This window comes from Colobus angolensis, unplaced genomic scaffold, assembly GCF_000951035.1.
Source record: "Colobus angolensis palliatus isolate OR3802 unplaced genomic scaffold, Cang.pa_1.0 Scaffold111, whole genome shotgun sequence".
NCBI classification, from domain to species: Eukaryota; Metazoa; Chordata; class Mammalia; order Primates; family Cercopithecidae; genus Colobus; species Colobus angolensis.
Genome location: NW_012112142.1, coordinates 7235077 through 7253874, shown reverse-complemented (window position 1 = coordinate 7253874; position 18798 = coordinate 7235077). Strand labels below are relative to the sequence as shown.

At 42.1% G+C, this 18798-nt stretch overlaps 1 protein-coding gene across 3 annotated transcripts in view; it reads right to left on the bottom strand.

The window, feature by feature from the left end:
• The window catches only part of ZNF827 (zinc finger protein 827), a 180804-nt gene that overhangs the window by 76556 nt on the left and 85450 nt on the right, over positions 1 to 18798 (bottom strand). For all 3 annotated transcript variants that reach the window (XM_011956882.1, XM_011956900.1, XM_011956890.1), the window contains 2 exons: positions 7872 to 8111; positions 4838 to 4895 (listed from right to left, as the gene is read on the bottom strand). In XM_011956882.1, coding sequence (XP_011812272.1) covers positions 4838 to 4895; positions 7872 to 8111 — 298 coding nt within the window. The remainder of the gene's footprint in view (positions 1 to 4837; positions 4896 to 7871; positions 8112 to 18798) is intronic.

The following is an 18798-nucleotide window of genomic DNA, read 5'->3' as shown; positions in this document are numbered from 1 at the left end:
ATAGGCCTGCAATCTTATACCCCCATGGACACTGAATTATTAATGGGGAAAAGAAAGAACAAATAACCAAGAGAGGGTTCTTGGCAGCCATTGTTTGAAGTTCATGGTGTTACACAACATCGAGCATGTCCAATTCACCTGCCAGGAGCTATCTGATTCTTACTCTAGGGTTCCATTTTCCTATTTCGATCTTATCCAGCATCTGGCTGGGTGATGGTCCATGTCAAAGGATGTAGATCTTCTTTTTATTCCATTAAACTTTGAGATCTGATTATGATATCATGCCTCATGTATTTTCATCTACCAAATGATCATAATAGCTAGTTATCTGCTCCCTGCAGAACCTAGGCTTGTGCTGGGAAAGGAAATAGAAAAATCAGGATTTTATTAGTCTGAAATGTTCGGTCCCTCTGTTCTCATGGGTCTGGCCGAGACTCTCTCCTCATCTCATTTGTCGGATAGAGTGGCATTAAGAACACTCAGTCCATACACTATCTCAAAGGAAACCCACAGCCTTCTTTTACACTTGGATTGAATTTTCTAGACTCTGAGGTTAAACAGGGAAAGAGACTGCTGTTTTAGCATTTACAGTGAAGTTCCATCTAAAGGACAGATTCAGTGGGAAGTGCTCCGATGAGGACACAAACAAGGGTGGAGCGACAGGGTCAAGGCATTGGTGAGCAGGACCACATGATTCAACCATTTCAGTTGCTAAGTAGATTGATTTTTCTGCCTGGCTACATGGTGTGCCTTGGTGGACTGTTTTTCTCCTTTACTTTTGGGAAGATTTTCATAATTTAAGAAGCTGAGTCTCAGTTCTTAGGATTAAAAAAAAGGGGATTCTTAAACCAGTTCTTAAAATGATGTCTGGGATTTGCTTCAAAATAATCTACAGGGAGGGGGAATTAGAGGAGGGAGATAGATAAAAATATCATAAAGCATTAATTGATGATTGTTGGATTAGATTACAGATACTTCTGTATATGTTTGAAATTTTCCATTATAAGAGTTTTCAAAAATGAGGTAGAGACCCAGTGATCCAGAAACTTGGTAGTTATTAGTTTCAACCTTTAGCTTCACCTAAACCCCTTTAAAAAATCGTTAACAAAGAATGCTGTCTCCCATTATTTTCACTCTCCTTATCTACCCATCCTATAACAGAGGTATTAACAATGGGCAGAGTTGCCACTGGACAGGTGTGAGAAGGGAGGATTTGATGATGAGGAAAGTGCAGTCACCAACCCTTACGGGATGGAGAGTTAACAGCACATATCCATGGACTTCGTGTTCTCTTGGTGCAAGACACGGGCATCAGGACTCCCATGACTCACTGGCAAGCACGTATTGGAACGCCAAGCTACAGAGTGTTTCCTCTTGGGTTGCTACACTTTTCCTTAGTCTTGTGGTTGAAATGAGCATCAAGATAAATAATGATAAAGAATTGAGAGGGAAGCTGTGGGTTTATAAAAGGCAGGGATAGAATCAGCTCCTTTCTTCAGTTTTGTGTCTCTTCTCCCCACCTCACGTTCTTGGATATCCAGATGCTAGGATCAGGAGATTCTAGGCATTCACCAGCATGAGAAAGGCAAGGGAAGGCTTGATCTCCGTGCTGTGCTGAGGCTGGCATCCCATGCCTGCCCTTTACAAATGAAACTACCTTAAATATACCTAGCTACTCTCAAAGTGCGAAAAATTCTGAACTTGATTCCAATTATGAACTGTCCTTCTGAATAGTCAGTTTCTTCTAGGAAATCAAACAGAAGATATGATTACTAAATAAACACTCCATTAGTACTTAAAAATCTGAAGATACAAAAATTCAGAGATACAAAAACCTGAAGATTCATTTCAAAAAGATGTAAATCTTTTTGAAATGTATCACAAATCACACCTTAAAGCATAATCCACACACTGATCTTGTATGTGCAAAGTAAGAGTTCCTTCTAAAACAGGAGTCAGGAAAGAAGAAAGAAAGTTGGCATTTTTTTTCTGTCTCTGATTATCAGTTAACTGAGGTTAAAGAGGATTTCTTGGCATAAAAATTTGATTCTATTCCACCTGAAATAATAAGGCGAGATGTAAAAAAGAGATCTATTTATGGATAGGCTAATCAAGCAAGTTGTCTCTACTCAATGGAAAAAATAAAAATAAAAAACACAACGAGGACTTTGTAGAACTATAAGCCAATAATTCCTTAACACTGATTTCTAAACACCATATAATGCTGGGGGCTCACAGGAAGAACCTCTTCCTTCGCTTTGGGCAAAAGCTCTAATTCGGATTTCCTCTTACTCATAATCTCCCAGCAAGAGGAGAATTTAAGGATTGCATCATTTTTGCCAAATGGTTAAATTTCTTTTTTTTCTCCTCTATCCTATAATCATGCTTCAGCTGCAGCCAAGGCAGTTTAGGCTTGAGGCACATTAAAGTCCTTGTATGGGGCCAATTTGGGGCCTCCTCTTACCTCTTCCCAGAGAACACCTGAAAAGCATAAAATAATATGGTCTTGCAGCACATCTTTTTGTTGTATAAATCTTATGTAATCTTAAAGAGCCAGCAGAAACCTCCATAGATCATGCTAGTGGGGTCCTGCCCACATCCTCCCTCCGGCAGTAGTGCACCCACCCCGGAGTTGCTGTAAGTGTTGCCTGACAACTGTAAGTGAGAACTGCTGTCCCCATTGGAACCCCCTAACGTGGGCGGTTATACATCCCCTGCAGGGATTAATTGAAGCTAGTGAACCTTCCTGGGGGATGGAGCTGAAGTTACAAACCAGCTAAAACCACATCCTTGCTCTCAGCTCCTTCTCCTTCTTCCCTCTTCTGCCCCCATCACCTCCTTGCAGGTTCCTCTGAGAGCATTCCCTCAATAAAGCACTTCCACGAGAATCTCCATCTCTAGGGGACTTAACCTATAACACTTCAAGAATCCTATGGCAGCAAATTAAAATGAATATTTATTATTTTTAGTCTGCTGTCTTTCAAGGTCTACTAATCTAGCCAATTTCATCAATATTTAGACCCACAGACACAAGCAATATACTAAATAGCTTTAAGGTTAGATGTAGGAGGGGGCAGGATGGACTCCATGGGAGCTCACATCTCCTATTTGGGCGTCAAACTTAATATACAAAATAGCCTTTCCATCCCCCGAAAGCCATTTCTCAATACAATCTGCAGTCCAACTTCCTAGTCTCATTTTCTATCTGTATACTTATATACAGACACAACACTAATATATACCATTCTTCTCTTCTATCAGAACGAGGTTCCTTTCCCTAATACTATATAAACCCAGTGTGAGCTGATCACGGTGGCTCACCCCTGTAATCCCAGCACTTTGGAAGGCCAAGACAGGCACATAGCTTGAGCTCAGGAGTTTGAAACCAGCCTAGGCAACATGGCAAAACTCCATCTTTACAAAAATTACAAAAATCAGCAGAGGATGGTGGCACACGCCTGTAGTTCCACCTACTTGGGAGGCTGAGGTGGGAGGATGGCTTGAGCCTGCAAAGTGGAGGCTGCAGTGAGCCACAACTGGGCCACTACACTCCAGACTGGGAAACAGAGTGACACAGTCTCAAAAAAGTAAAATAAAATAAAAATAAATAAATAAATAAAATAAACCCAGTGTGAGGCAAGCTGGCTCTGTATTAATTGCTCTTTGAAATTTGACATTCCTAAAGTCCAATTAATGGAATTTTTTTTTTAAACCTCCGGTTAAAGTTTAAATGAGTACTGTCCACAGGCCTGATGATGCTGTGAGGTCAATTAATAACACATCAAAAAGAAAAATATCATTTACCTTTTGTTGCAAGAAAATTAGAAACAAAACCTAGCAATTGTTCCCATCAGAAAGAATCTTTCTCAGTTTGCTCAGGAAAGCAAAGTTCCTTGATTTTAAGACTCCTTGGTAGCTCCCAGCTAGTTTCCACTGTTCCTAGTTATTCATCCTAAAAGTGTATATTGCTCTTGATCATCCTGTAAAGCTCGTATCTTGGGCTAACTCAGAAATTGGAGGGAGGTTTGAAAGTGGAGAATGGTCCTTCAAAGGTGGAGAATGCATTTCCCCTGAGCTCCTTTCCTGCAGTGGTGGGGTTTTCACCTGCTGGCTCTCGCCTACAATGTTTTAGGTTTGGGTGGACTTCAAGGCTCCATGGGAGCAACAGCACTGGCTGGTCCTCCTCTTCTCACAGTGGCAGATGGACAGTGGGCAGCCTACATTGGCTGACCTCCTTAGACTGCCTTTGGCAAGTGGAAAACTCTGTGTCCACAGTGGTGAATGATATAAATTTTCTTGCAATTTTTTAAAAGCATTATCTTTTTTCTGCTTTTAAAATCTTTGGCTTCCAAATAATGCTGGGAGGTTAAATAAAAAAGTTGGGATATCCTTGGTGACAAATTATCAGCCTACAGTCACAGAGGCAGTCAGGAGCAGGGTTGCAATAAGACAGAAAGAGGCCTTCGTGAGATACAGACCCAGTCCCGAGTCCCAGCTGAGCCACCCAGCTCAACTCTCAGGCCAAGACATTTCTGCAGAGAGGATGATAATAACATCTACTTCACAAAATTATTGTCAGGAATACAAAACAATAACATATAGAAAATTTCCCAGCAAAGTGACACCTATTAGATGTTTAGTAAATATTAGTGGTCTTCCTCCTTTACTTCTGTATTGTTTCTACCAACTGAGAAATTTTGGTAGAAAATGGTGGTAAAGGGTGTGACTCCTTTGAACCCAGTGGGAGAAAGAGGTTTGGGGAACAACGTTCAACATGTAGTACGGGCTGGTGGTCCACAAGGGGTGCTCTGGAGGAACGCCACACTAAGTCGCCTACCTGGTGGTGGTCCGGATGGTGTTTTCTTTTGTATGATTGTGCTCTTTGCTCACTTTTTCTGTAAGGAGAAAGAATGAAACATATACCTCTTAGGTTGTTCTCACTCAACTTGCATCTTTCAGCTTTAAGCAGAAAAACCTTCAACATTTCTCTTTTTCCTCTGTGGTTTCCTTTTGATTTCTTTTTTAAACATCCAGACCCTCCCCATCTTACTGGAAAAGACTATCATTAAAAGCATGTCGATAGTATCCATAAAAATATTTTATAAAAAACCCATCAGGCAGGGCGCAGTGGCTCATGCCTGTAATCCCAGCACTTTGGGAGACCGAGGTGGGTGGATCACGAGGTCAGGAGATTGAGAGCATCCTGGCTAACACAGTGAAACTCCGTCTCTACTAAAAATACAAAAAATTAGACGGGCATGGGGTGGGCGCCTGTAGTCCCAGCTACTCGGGAGGCTGAGGCAGGAGAATGGAGTGAACTCGGGAGGCGGAGCTTGCAGTGAGCCGAGATGGCAGCACTGCACTCCAGCTTGGGTAAAAGAGCAAGACTCCATCTCAAAAAACAAAACAAAACAAAAACACCAATCAGGCCGGATGCTGTGGCACATGCCTGTAATCCCAGCACTTTGGGAGGCTGAAGCAGGTGGATCACTTGAGGTCAGGAGTTCAAGACAAGCCTGGCCCACATGGTGAAACCCTGTCTCTCCTAAAAATACAAAAATTAGCCTGGCATGATGGCATGTGCCTGTACTCCCAGCTACTTGGGAGGCTGAGGCAGGAGAATTGCTTGAACCTAGGAGGTGGAGGTCACAGTGAGCCAAGACTGCACCACTGCACTCCAGCCTGGGTGACAGAGTGAGACTCTGTCTCGAAAAAACAAAAAAAAAGAAAAGAAAAGAAAAACCAATCAAAGGGAAACAGTAACAAATATCAAGTATGTGGTGTGATTTGAATGAGGCCTTAGTAAGTACATACATACGCATACACACGCACACACACATAGAGTTACGGGCAGAGACAGTTATTTCCACTGTATCTTTCCCAGCTGAAAATTTCTGCTTTCCTCTGATTCAGCATGAAAACTGCAGTTGTTGCAACTGTTCCACCTCTGACTTTGATGACAACCTTTAAGCATTCTGTACTGTGAGGCCCCTTTGTGAGAGGGCATATAAAAACAGCCTAAGACCTCTTGGTACTGCAGTCATTCAGTGTTATTCTGATAAATGTCACAAGGGACAAAAAAATACCATTTAGACAAGAAGAGGTAGACACTCCCTTACTGTGGCTTGAGGTCTACATCTATCAGCTGCCAGAAATTATTTAATGAGCTTTCAAGAACACAAAAGTTGAACTGTGGCCTTCCCAATGCAGTTCAAATGTGAGGACCCTACACTGATGGTCACAGCTGCCAATGGCTTCTTTTAATATCTAGAAAAAACCTGGCCAACGCTATAAGAGTTTCAGATCTAAACAGCAGGGCAAGTAAAAAACTCTTAATCTTGTGGATTTTTGGAAAAATTTAAACAAAGATTTGCAACACCTGTCTCACACTTTGTACTGCTAGTCTGAAGCCGCTGCATACATGTGTGCACAGACAATTCCTTTCTGTCCACTCAACAATGACAACGAGTGTGAATTTGGATTCACAGCCAGTATTCTTTCAGAGAGCAGGAAATCGGGTCTAAATGACTTGTCTGAGGTCACCCAGGCAGTGACAGCGCCAAGGTTGAGAACTCTCAGACATCAAGTTTTTAGCTGATAGGAGACTGCGACAGCATACGGTTTAGAGACAGACTTTCTGAAAAGAACCACACAGGTCATGCTTTTGCAAATTTTAACTCCTCAATCATTATTAAAGTTATATTGTTTTTTAGATAAGCTTCATCCTTCAAAATAAATAAATAAAACTAGACTGTTCTGGAGCTTGCAAAGATCTGTGCATCCTATAAAGTTTACAGAATTAGTGATTTCAGCTACTGCAGAGATCTGCACAAACACCCCCCCATTTGAGGACCTGGAGGCCACTGTTTTCAGCACCATCTGATAATTACACAACTATGGGCTGTGTTGCCAGGTCAATGAGAAGGTGAACTGTTGTGGTGACAGACAGATTTTAGCTTTTTTTCTCTTTCCTGGTATCTTCCTTAAGAGAGAATTTAATGGATGCTCTAAATGTGTTATCCATAACAGAACAGAGTTTGTTGGACATTAGTAACAGGCTTTATTGATGCATAAACTTTAATACTGTAGGCCAGTGCTTGACTTTGGACAAGGTATTTGCATGTATTTCTAGCCGAATCTTATATATGTATACACCATCAACCTCAATCTTGCGCAAAAAAATAGAAGCATATTAAATTTGTTAGGGACAAGTTGTGTGTTGCTTGAAAGAGATGACAAAAGGAACAACTTAGGTACTGGGATCCTTAACTATTTCATCCAGATACTTCACTGAGCTGGTAATTACCATACTTTTCAATTCTAAGTACGTGAGTACAAAAAGTTGGTTTACAGAAACTGTTCTGCTAAGGCTACAGCTGGAAATAGTCCTCATATTTTCATCTTTTGCTTTTCCCTTCTTTGTTTTGTTTTTTGTTTTGGCAAGATACAATAAAACCTCATTAATTCAGACCACACTAATTTGGAAGTCATAGTAATTCAGTCACTGTTGGAATAAATTGAAATTTATCTTTTGCACATTAAAAAAAAAAAGGCTGTTAATCAGATCAACTGCCTAAGCAAAATTAGAGGTGAGGTGTTTAGCCCAGTCAACAGGAATCATTTGCACATAATTGAATAGAGTTTTAATTTCAAGTGATTCTTAACTATTTATTAAGGAAAGGCTGGCAGGAATTCTACTTGGCAACACTTTATTAAGTGTTAGTTTGGGTGGCAGTATGCGTGTTAAAGCAACAAAATTGATTTCTGTCTAAAATATCCTACAATTCAGGTTGTTTTTTTAAAAAACTGTTTTAGAAGGGTTTTCCTTCAATGATTTCCAATTATTGACATTTTCCGGTGCATAAACATACCTGACAGTTGAAAGAGGAGCTCGGAAGCCATCTTCACAGAGATATCCTGACTGAAGAGGTTTCTCTCTGGGGGTACTCTGCCCTCTGGCATCTTCTGTAAGGGTTCGGTTTTCTCTCGCCCAATTAAAGTGCTGTAGCCAACATTTCGGCTGGGTGATATTGAGACATGGGAGTCCTGGATGTCAACCTCCATTGGTTCCTCTTTAATCTTCACCATCTGTGTTTCTTTGTAGCTTTCCGCTGCAAGTAGGTGAATGAAGAGAAACAAAAACACCACCATTTCTTAATTCCAAGCTAAACCCAGTTTCTAATCACAGAGTAAACCATGAAGATTGTGTCAGGGAAGAGAAAAGTGAGTGTGCGCAGCACACTGGACCATAGTTTGAAAACTATTGGCTCAATCATCTGACACCTGAAAAGATAAGAGACTTTAGTTTTTTTTAGCCCAGAGACTCAGGGGCTTGTTCGAGGTCACACAGATGGCAGCAGGGCCAGGCCTTGGCCTGCAAGCTGGAGCCTAGGTTTCTTGACCAAGGTCCCTCACCACCCACATGTGCCCCTTCCTCTCTGCCACCCTGTTTCCAGAACTGAGAGAGGACATGGTAAATGTCTGTTCTTGCTTTATAACTTATTCAATTCAGTGAATCAAATAAGAGCAAGCATCTTAACATTATGGTTTTCTCCCTCTATTATTATTATTATTTTTTTCTGAGAAGTAGTTTCACTCTTGTTGCCCAGGCTGGAGTGCAGTGGTGCGACGTGGGCTCACTGCAATCTCCACCTCCCAGGTTTAAGACATTCTCCTGCCTCAGCCTCCCAAGTAGCTGGGACTACAGGCACCTGTCATAATATCCAGCTAATTTTTGTATTTTTAGTAGAGATGGGGTTTCGCCATGTTGACCAGGCTGGTCTTGAACTCCTGACCTAAGGTGATGTGCCCGCCTCGGCCTCCAAATGTGCTGGGATTACAGGCATGAGCCACTGTGCCCAGCCTCTCCCTCTATTTTTAAAGCTCTGACCAATTGCTTTTCTTTCTTCTGGGGCACATACATTAATCAAGGATAAATAGGGTCAAGTCAACGGAGACATTTGCACCTTGCTGGAGGTGTATGGAAGACCATGTAGGAAGTTAACTGCAGCCCAAGGAGCAACACCCAGAAAAACAGCAATCTCACAAGTTATAGTAACGGTACAATTTACTGTTTGTCATTTAGGTGTGGCTATTAGATGTTGGGTCTTTAGCCTGAAACACATACTTGTTTTTTAAGGGTGGAATGTCTATGTCCGTGTATTGCTTAGAGTTAATGATAAAACATCTTTGAAACAAAGTGGGACAACTAGCCCAGAAAATAACTTGGGTCGCTTTAAAATAAGGCCACACTGGCCGGGCGCGGTGGCTCAAGTCTGTAATCCCAGCACTTTGGGAGGCCGAGACGGGCGGATCACGAGGTCAGGAGATCGAGACCATCCTGGCTAACACCGTGAAACCCCGTCTCTACTAAAAACTGCAAAAAACTAGCCGGGCGAGGTGGCGGCGCCTGTAGTCCCAGCTACTCGGGAGGCTGAGGCAGGAGAATGGCGTGAACCCGGGAGGTGGAGCTTGCAGTGAGCTGAGATCCGGCCACAGCACTCCAGCCTGGGTGACAGAGCGAGACTCCGTCTCAAAATAAAATAAAATAAAATTGCAGTGAGCTGAGATCCGGCCACAGCACTCCAGCCTGGGTGACAGAGCGAGACTCCGTCTCAAAATAAAATAAAATAAAATAAGGCCACACTTTCAAATTAATAATACTAATTAGTAACTAGTGTGTACTCAGCACTCTGGAAAACAAAAATCAAAGAGGATTTTGATAGTTGAACAGATAGATGATAGACAGAAAGATAGAGTAGTGGGTTGAATTGTGGTCCCCCAAAAGAAACATCTACATCCTAACCATGGGAACTTGTGAATGCGAATGTGACCTTATTTGGAAAAAAAAAGGTCCTTGCAGATGTGATTAAGTCAACAATCTCAAGAAGAAAACATCCTGGATTATCTAGGTGGGTCCCAAATCCAATGACAAGTGTCCTAATAAGACACAGAAGAGGGCAAGACATAGAAACAGTGGAAAAGGCCATGTGAAGACAGGCAGAGACTGGAGTGATGCAGCCACAAACCAAGGAGTCCCTGCAGCCACTGGAAGCTACAAGAGGCAAGCCAGGACCTTCCCCTAGAGCCTCTGGAAGGAGCGTGGCCAGACCAACATTTTGATTTCAGACTTCTAGCCTCCAGAACCATGAGAGAATAAATATCTGCTGCTTCATGCTTCCGCAACTTTGTGGTAACTTGTTACAGCAGACCTTGGAAACTTTAGATAGATAGATAGATAGATAGATAGATAGATAGATAGATAGATAGATAGATAGATAGATAGGCAGATAGATACATAGGTACACAGAACAAACAGTAAGAAACAGTGTAAAGGCTGTGCTGATCTGTGGGACAGCCAGGAGATGTCATCAGGGAAATCTCATTGTTAGACGCTGGGAGGTCCAAAAAACTATGCTTTCCTTGGAAAGCATGACATGGGTGAACATCAAATACATGTATATAGTCTATTGTCTGGTAGTAAAAAAAAAAAGAAGAGCATTTTAACCTAAATGATTAAAATTAATACAGTGCTATCAAGATCTTATGTAAGAAGGGTGTTAATTGCTCTTTTTTCTTCCTGACATATTACACATGCTTCTCAGGGAAAACTGTTTGTTTTTTGTCAACAACTAAACTGCAGGCAAGTGTGGTATTTACTTTAGATCCCTCCCTGCTTCCCCTACTCCTGCCAAGCTGTTTTTTCTCTGCATGTCTGTGAAGCAGCTCATAAAAATCAAGTTCACTGATTCAGTCAGTCATGATAAAAAAAATTTTCAAAATAAAAAAACAGAAGAAGAAGAAAGCTGTGCAAGACACACGCTTAGCTTCTCTGCCTTTACTTCCAGTCCATCTGACTCTTCCTGGAGAACTGATCTTCCTCCCTCAAGCCCCTTAGGGATCTGGTGATCTCACAGCCATCCTGACCTCCAGCCAGATCAGCCACCCTCACAGGCAGTCACAACACAGCTTCCCTCGTCATGCTTCCCCAAAGTACCTAATATTTGGAAAATAAACAGTGGGGTCAGTGTCATAGGTACGTAATGATGCTTCTGAATCTTGCACTGGGAAGTCATTCTAAGGCCTGGGGACAAACACAAAAGAATACTAGGACAAATACAAAGGGATTCACTTCGTTTAAAAAAATCTTGACACTATAAAAAGCAAAGCCAGAAAGAAGCTCTCTTATTTATCTTCTCCTCACACCTCACACCACCCTGCCTCATTTCCCTAGCTTTGACCATGGAATCAAAAATCACCTGGCTATTTGCACCACTAAATTTAATGAAATTAGTTTTTAAAAGCTTCCTGGGATCACATCAAGTATGATTTACATGAAGTGCTTTCTGCTCTTTCTTATGACAACTCTTGCCCTTTCAAGAATGCACAAAACACTGATCACTGATAAAAAGCCTTTGACCTTCTTAATTCACTTGACAGATTCCAGACTCAGGGAGAGGAGTTTTCAAACTAACATCTCAATGGGCAAGTGAAACAATGGACTTAAAATACAGTAAATATCAGAGTCCCTTCTCTTCCATGCAATAGCATTATTGCCAAGTGTTTTCTTGGCATTTCTTTTCAAGCAGGATTTCTCAACTTTGGTACTACTAACATTTGGGGCTGGATAATCTTTGTTGTGGGGGACTATACTGCACACTGTAGGATGTTTATCAACATCCTTGGTCTCTCTGCCCACTAGATACCAGTAGCATTATCCTCTAGTTTTTTTTTTTTTAAAGAAATGGAGGTCTCACTCTGTTGCCCAGACTGGAGTGCAGTGGCTATTCACAGGTGTGGTCACAGCACACTGCAGTCTCGAATTCCTGGCCTCAAGCAACCCTCCTTCCTCAGCCTCCTGAGAAGCTGCGGCTACCTGCACAGGCCACCATACTGGGCTCCATCCTCTAGTTTTAACAACCAAACATGACTGCAGATGCTGCCAAATTTTCTTGGGGGAGGGAAGGGCAAAACAACCCTGGTTGAAAACAACAGCTCTAAAGTTTTTGCCGCATTCTAGTTTTTGCTCCAAAAACAGTTCAATCACCACACAAGACAAAGAAGAAAGAAAAAGCTCCTTTCATTTCTAGCCTAGGCCTAGTATCAGTCGCCATCTCAGCCAGGTTCCTGGACAGGCTGACCTGGCAACACTGGTTTCTGTTACATACCTCACTTGGTCCCCAGGCCCGCTCTCTTCTTTTTGCCTGGGGTGTTCTAACATAACAATGGTTGAATTAATCATTTCTACTCACTCTTAGCTTTGTCTCCCATACTCAGGGACATGTCTACATATCCAGGATTTTACTCTTTCCTGTACACACACAATGTGAATCCTTTTAGAATCTCTTCCCAAAATAATAGGACAAATAGTCATTTTATCCCAAGTGGTCTATATATTGTTGCTGCTGGTGTGGTAGTGTGCCTAGAGTCTCAGCCACTCAGGAGGCTGAGGTGGGAGGATCTATTGAACCAGGGAGTCCAAGGCTGCAAGGAGCTATGATTGCAATAGAGGGAGACTCTGTCTCAAAACAAACCAACAAACAAACCCCACAAAAAACAAAAAACTACAAGATATTTCAGAGGTTGAATGGGAAGGACTTGGTGGCTGACTGTAGTCTGAATTAAGAATGAAAAGACAGGCTGGGTCTGTAATCCCAGTACTTTGGGAGGCTGAGGTGTATGGATTGCATGAACCCAGGAGTTTGAAGACCAGCCTGGGCAACATGGCAAAACCCTGTCTCATAAAAAAGTACAAAATTAGCTGGGTGTGGTGGCACATGCCTGTAGTCCCAGGTATTTGGGAGGATGAGGTGGGAGGATCATCTGAGCCTGGGAGGTTGAGGCTGCAGTGAGCCCTGATTGTACCATTACACTCCAGCCTGGGCAACAGAGCAATTTAAAAGAATGCCTCAATTAAAAATAAAATGAAGAAACAAATGTGAGAGAAATTATAGATGAAACGTATACAGGAGCTGGATGAGAGGCAGGTGAGATAAAAACAAAATTCTATGAACTGTAAGCCTCTAAGGTTTGGAAGATAATAGGAGCAAGGAAACTAGAAGAGTTGGGCTGAGGAGAAATTTAGGAGAAGTTCTATGTTGCCTAAGTATTCAAGTTTCCCACAGGAAGTGGAGGTTGTGATAGCTTATAGGCAGGAAGGGAAGGACATTTGTGACATGGAGATGGGAAGTCATCTGAATTCATGGGACAGAGTGAGGTCTGCAAAAGACAGCAAGCAGAGCGCAGTGGATGGGGCAGAACTGTTATTACCTACCCTTAGAGAGGGGGAGGATGAAAAGAGCAAGGAAAAGAGATAGAGAGGGAATAGTCCCACCTGGTGTGGTGGCATGGAAGCTGGGAGAGAAGGAGGCTCTGCAGGTGCCACGTGAGCTTCCTGCTCTCTGCCTTCTTGCCCTTGGGTTCCTGCACCTGCACAACGATTCCTTCTCTGTCCCACAGAAAGCCTTAGCCCCACCCTCCCTACCTCATCTCTGAGCACTCCTCCATGTGACTTTGTGCTCCTGCAATACTGAAATATTCCAGTTGCTTGAACAGAGCATGCTGCCCCTTGCCTTATCTTTTGTTACGTGCTCTTTCCTTCCCAAATATGCTGATAAAGCCTATTCAAACTTCAAAACCCTATTTAGATGTCCCTTCTGTGTGCAGCCTTCCTGTATCTTCCTCGAGTGGCACTCTCTCCCTCATCTTTTCTATATCTAGAGTGCTTGTACCTTGCAGATATTGTGATGTCTTACACAGCAATTATTTTGTACGGATTCATTTCCCCTCTGGACTGAGTTCTCAGAGGAGTGCTTAGTTCTCATTCATCTTTCATCCCCAAGACAGCACAGGGCATGGTGCATTGAGCAAGTTTAATGCTATGATTGCCCCAAGCATCACCTGAAGTATGGCACACGGTGGTGTGTAATGTTATCCTCCCTTCCTGGGCCCTCAGTCTGCCACAAACACTCATACATGCTACAGATTACAACGAAGTATGAAAGGATGGAACACTGGAAATGGCACTGATAGAAACAGTATCAATTGGTTACTCCCTCTCATTCTCAGCTATCATGATTTGGATCTGTATTGTAGAATAAAAAGCTTAAAAGAGCCTCTAAAAGCACTGTCAACTATGCCATGCTGGCACCATTCACTTTCTAGAGTGATAGGCTTTTCAATGGGATAAATAAAAAATCTTTCATCTCCAACTTATAAGCCTCAAAGATACAAAGGTCTTGGTTGGGCAAACACCTTCCACATATGAAATTTGATTCCTGCAGGTCTTGGGATTGATCATTACTTAAAACCTTGTGAACAAGAATGCAGACCAAAAGGACCCATGAAGTGAAACAAATGATCAGGACCCAGAAATGAGACCCCATGTTAACATCTTTACCTTGGGCCTGGCACCTGCTGGCATCTCATAAAGGCAAGATGCCTGCTCCCTTTGCCTTCTATTTTTGCCCTTCCAAAATCACAATGGAATGAAGAGTTGGGCTGGGTTTTCTTGGTTGCTCAGAGAATGGTTACACCCCAGATCCACTGGAGTGGAGGCCAAGGATGGAGGCAGAAAAGGAAACGTTTATTCCACACAAGTCTGAAATTACGTGTTTAGCTTCTTCTTCTTAGAGAGAAGCAATGTGGAAGTGAAGCAGCCTCAGGTCCTGAAGTCATCCCCTCACCCTATGACTGGAACTAGGTACCCAGTGCAATGGAGACACCTTGTATCTCCATCTTTGTTATGAAAATTAAGAACCCAATGCTTAGATGCTTAATGTTATTCTCTCTTTTGGTTTTTATCCTACACTGTATCTTCCTCTGTATCACAGAACAGAATCACAAGTCAATTGAGATAAGTTTTTTTTTTTTTTTTGAGACAGAATTTCTCTCTTGTTGCCCAGGCTTGAGTGCAATAGCAAGACCTCAGCTCACTGCAACCTCCACCTCCCGGGTTCAAGCAATTCTCCTGCCTCAGGCTCCCGAGTAGCTGGGATTACAGGTATGTGCCACCATGCACGGCTAATTTTTTTTATTTTTAGTAGAGACAAGGTTTCTCCATGTTGGTCAGGCTGGTCTCAAACTCCCAACCTCAGGTGATCTGCCCTCCTCGGTCACCCAAAGTGCTGGGAGTACAGGCGTGAGCCACCGTGCCCCCGGCTGAGACAAGTTTTATGTTCTATAAAGGATGGGCTTATTATATGCTGCTTCTCCATGGGAAGTTATATATTAAAATTCATTTTTCTCTACAGTGTGGCCCTTGATGGGGAAAAGCTCCCCATTCTTGCTCTGAGGAGTGAACTCCAATACTGGGGCTTGCCCATGGGTGCTGCCACACCCCAGAGAGAGGCGATGCAAGCCCTGCTCCCATGCCTGCTCTCCCTCCTCGACACACTGGCCATCTGTTCCTGGGGAAAAAGAGGGGACTCTTTCTCCATAAAAGAAAACAGTAGTGGGCACATTTTCCTTTAGTTCTTCTCAATATATAAGAAACTTCAAGAATGGTAGCTTTCAACAGAAAACCCATACAATGACCTCAAGTATATACACACACACACACACACACACACACACACACACACCCCACATTTCACTCAGAATAGTGCAGGGAAAACTGAGCAAAACATGAGACCAAGCCAATGTGTATGATGAAGATGATACAAAATCTGTGTCATATTAAATCTTTAATTAATTCATTCATTAATTGAATGAAATACTCTTTTCTGGTGGTGACACCAATCTTTACAGTAGCCTAAAGATCAGAAGAATTTTGTTTCAAATGATAGAACTAGGATTTTCTGTATGCCTCCTCCTCCTTTCTCTCTCACACGCGCGCGCGCGCACACACACACACACACACACACACACACACTGTTTATTCCTAAAACAATTTCAAAGGTATTTTATTAGAATTGATTTCTTGAATTTGATCATCAAAATCAAAAAGTAATCAACGTTTTCCCTCTACAGCAGTATAATACCTGCAAATTTAGGAAGGAAAATTAACAAATGTCTTTAGAATTAGCTATGCAAATTAGAATTCATAATTAAGTAGACAGAGGTGAGCAGGGGATCAACTTAAGAGTCAGTTTTAGAAAAACACCCAAGAAGCACCAGGTATTCTATTTTGCTAACTGTTTTGAATTAGCAAAGAACAAACATGTCTTAAAAATGCTGAGCTCAAACTTTATAGGTTAAAAAGAGTTAGTGAGACTTGGAATTTCTTTCTGGGGTACATGAAACATATCATTTTCTACAAGATCAAAGCACTTGTTGCTTTACTCTGATGTAGATTTTTAAATTAGTCTTGTGTCCTCTACACCAGTTATTAATGCAACAGGTCCTTGACTGAGCTAACTCAGTTGGATATCTGCAAATGTTTTCAGACTGGCCACAACAGTACGCCCACACCTGCAGTATGAGTTTTCAACTTGATTCTGGTGACCAGATATCAGAACATGTCCCTCAAACATAACAAATTCTGCACTCAATTTCACTTTTGTCCAAATCAAAATCAAAATTAAAATCCTCCAGTCGCTGGGAGCTCAGAGAGATTAGCTTTGGCAGCCCAGCAGATGATGTGGGGTGGCTCTGTCATTATCTGTTGAACTTTGAGTGTCCTGGTGTTAAATGCAAAATCTCTCCCAATCATTTTGTTTTCTTTTCATTTAATGATTTCACTAGAAATTAGCTAAAGAGGTGCATTTGAACTGTATATATGCCATTTGGTAACATTCCAAATGATCTCATTTTAAAAAAATTAACCTATTTTTCATCTAATGTCCAGAATATACTTTTCTTGTCTCATATTAAAAAGTCAGAAAAAAGAAAAAAACGGAAAGGGTCAATTAAAGTATCTGATCTAACCTTAAAGCTATTTAACATTATTATCCTTTGCCATTTAATAAATCTAAGCCCTGTCCATCCTTATCTGTTGTGATTAATAGGCCTTTATATATCCTTCCATGAACCAGAGTGTTGGTGTGTGTGCATGTGTGAGAGTGTGTGTGTGTGCGTTTGTGTGGGTTCTAAACAGGATTCCTGGCAATGGTATGTGCCTATAATCCCAAAGGTTTGGGAGGCTGAGGCAGGAGAATCATTTTTTTTTTTTTTGAGACAGAGTCTCGCTCTGTCGCCCAGGCTGGAGTGCAGTGGCTGGATCTCCGCTCACTGCAAGCTCTGCCTCCCGGGTTTATGCCATTCTCCTGCCTCAGCCTCCCGAGTAGCTGGGACTACAGGCACCCGCCACCTCGCCCGGCTAGTTTTTTTGTATTTTTTAGTAGAGACGGGGTTTCACCGTGTTAGCCAGAATGGTCTCGATCTCCTGACCTTGTGATCCGCCCGTCTCAGCCTCCCAAAGTGCTGGGATTACAGGCTTGAGCCACCACGCTTGGCTGTGAATCACTTTTAATTAAGATGTTTTTCAAAACGAGACGGTACATTAAGATCAGTCTAGAAATCCCCTCTAAAACATAAACATCTAAAATACAGAAATTCTGGCCAGGCACAGTGGCTCACACCTGTAATCCCAGTGCTTTGGGAGGGCAAAGTGGGAGGACTGCTTGAGGCTAGGAGTTCAAGAACAGCCTGGGTAACATAACGAGATCCAGTTTCTACAAAAGATAAAAATCAAAAAACTAGCTGGGCATGGTGGCACATGCCTGTAGTCTCAGCTACTTAGGAGGCTGAGGTGGGAGGATAGCTTGAGGCCAGGATTTGTGGCTATAGCGAGTTGTAATCGTGCCACTACACTCCAGCCTGGGTGACAGAGAGAGACCCTGTCTCTAAAAAAAAAGAAAAATGATGAAAAAATAAACAATTCCTGAAAGATTCAGTAGAATCCCTGCTACCATAAAAAATTACCAAAAAGCAAAGGGCATCTCTGTCAACTAATGGGTTGGCCATTGCTTTATGTGCAAAGGGTTGGAGGACAGAGGGATTCCTTAATGTCCAAGGAGGGAAAGGAGCAAAAGTTTTATTTTAGTAACTGAGAGTTTGTCAGTTTTCATGTATTTTCCACTTCCAGAGGGTCAAAGGGCTTCAGTATACGCTGACAAGTTTAACATGCTTTTCTTATGTGGTGCTACATATTACTAATATGCACTAGTATATAACACTAATAGATACTAGTAATATTAATCTACAAATATTGCTAATGTAAATAATAATGAATCTGTCACAAGGGTATCTCTGCTGAGAAGCCGTGACTACTTCACTCCTGTTGGTCAGTGTTCCCAGCAGGCAGGGAAGGGCTGATCAACATGCAGAGAGTGGAGCATCAGATAATAACAGAGAACAGAACCCAGGCAATACCAGGAGTAAGATATGGTAGCAATAGATGGGGTGGGAAGGGAATGTAGGCTCCATGCAGGTGAGGGCCTTATTCACTTTTGTATCCTTAGTGCCCAAACAGGGCTTGGAAAATGGTAGTAGCTCAGTAAAGATCTGCTTAATGAATGAATAAGTGAAATAAAACAAAAAGGAAGGAGGTCACAAAGAAGAAATGGAACAATAGGATGAGAAATATGGGTTCATTTAAACTCCCAAGAAATCTTCGCAACAGCCAATAATAAGTGAGTTCCTGTTTTTGATAAGGTACCGTCCCTAGTCCCATGCCTGTGGGAGTCACTGGACTGTGGGGTGGGACCTCCTGCTGGTGGATAATGTTCCCTCCGGACTCTCACTTCCCCATAGTTTCTGGAGATACAGAGTGCATGGATAGTCCCTTGATGTATTTTGGCTGTGTTTCAACCTTCTTTTCCAAATGCTTTTTAAATCAAAGCTACTTACAAGTAGTGT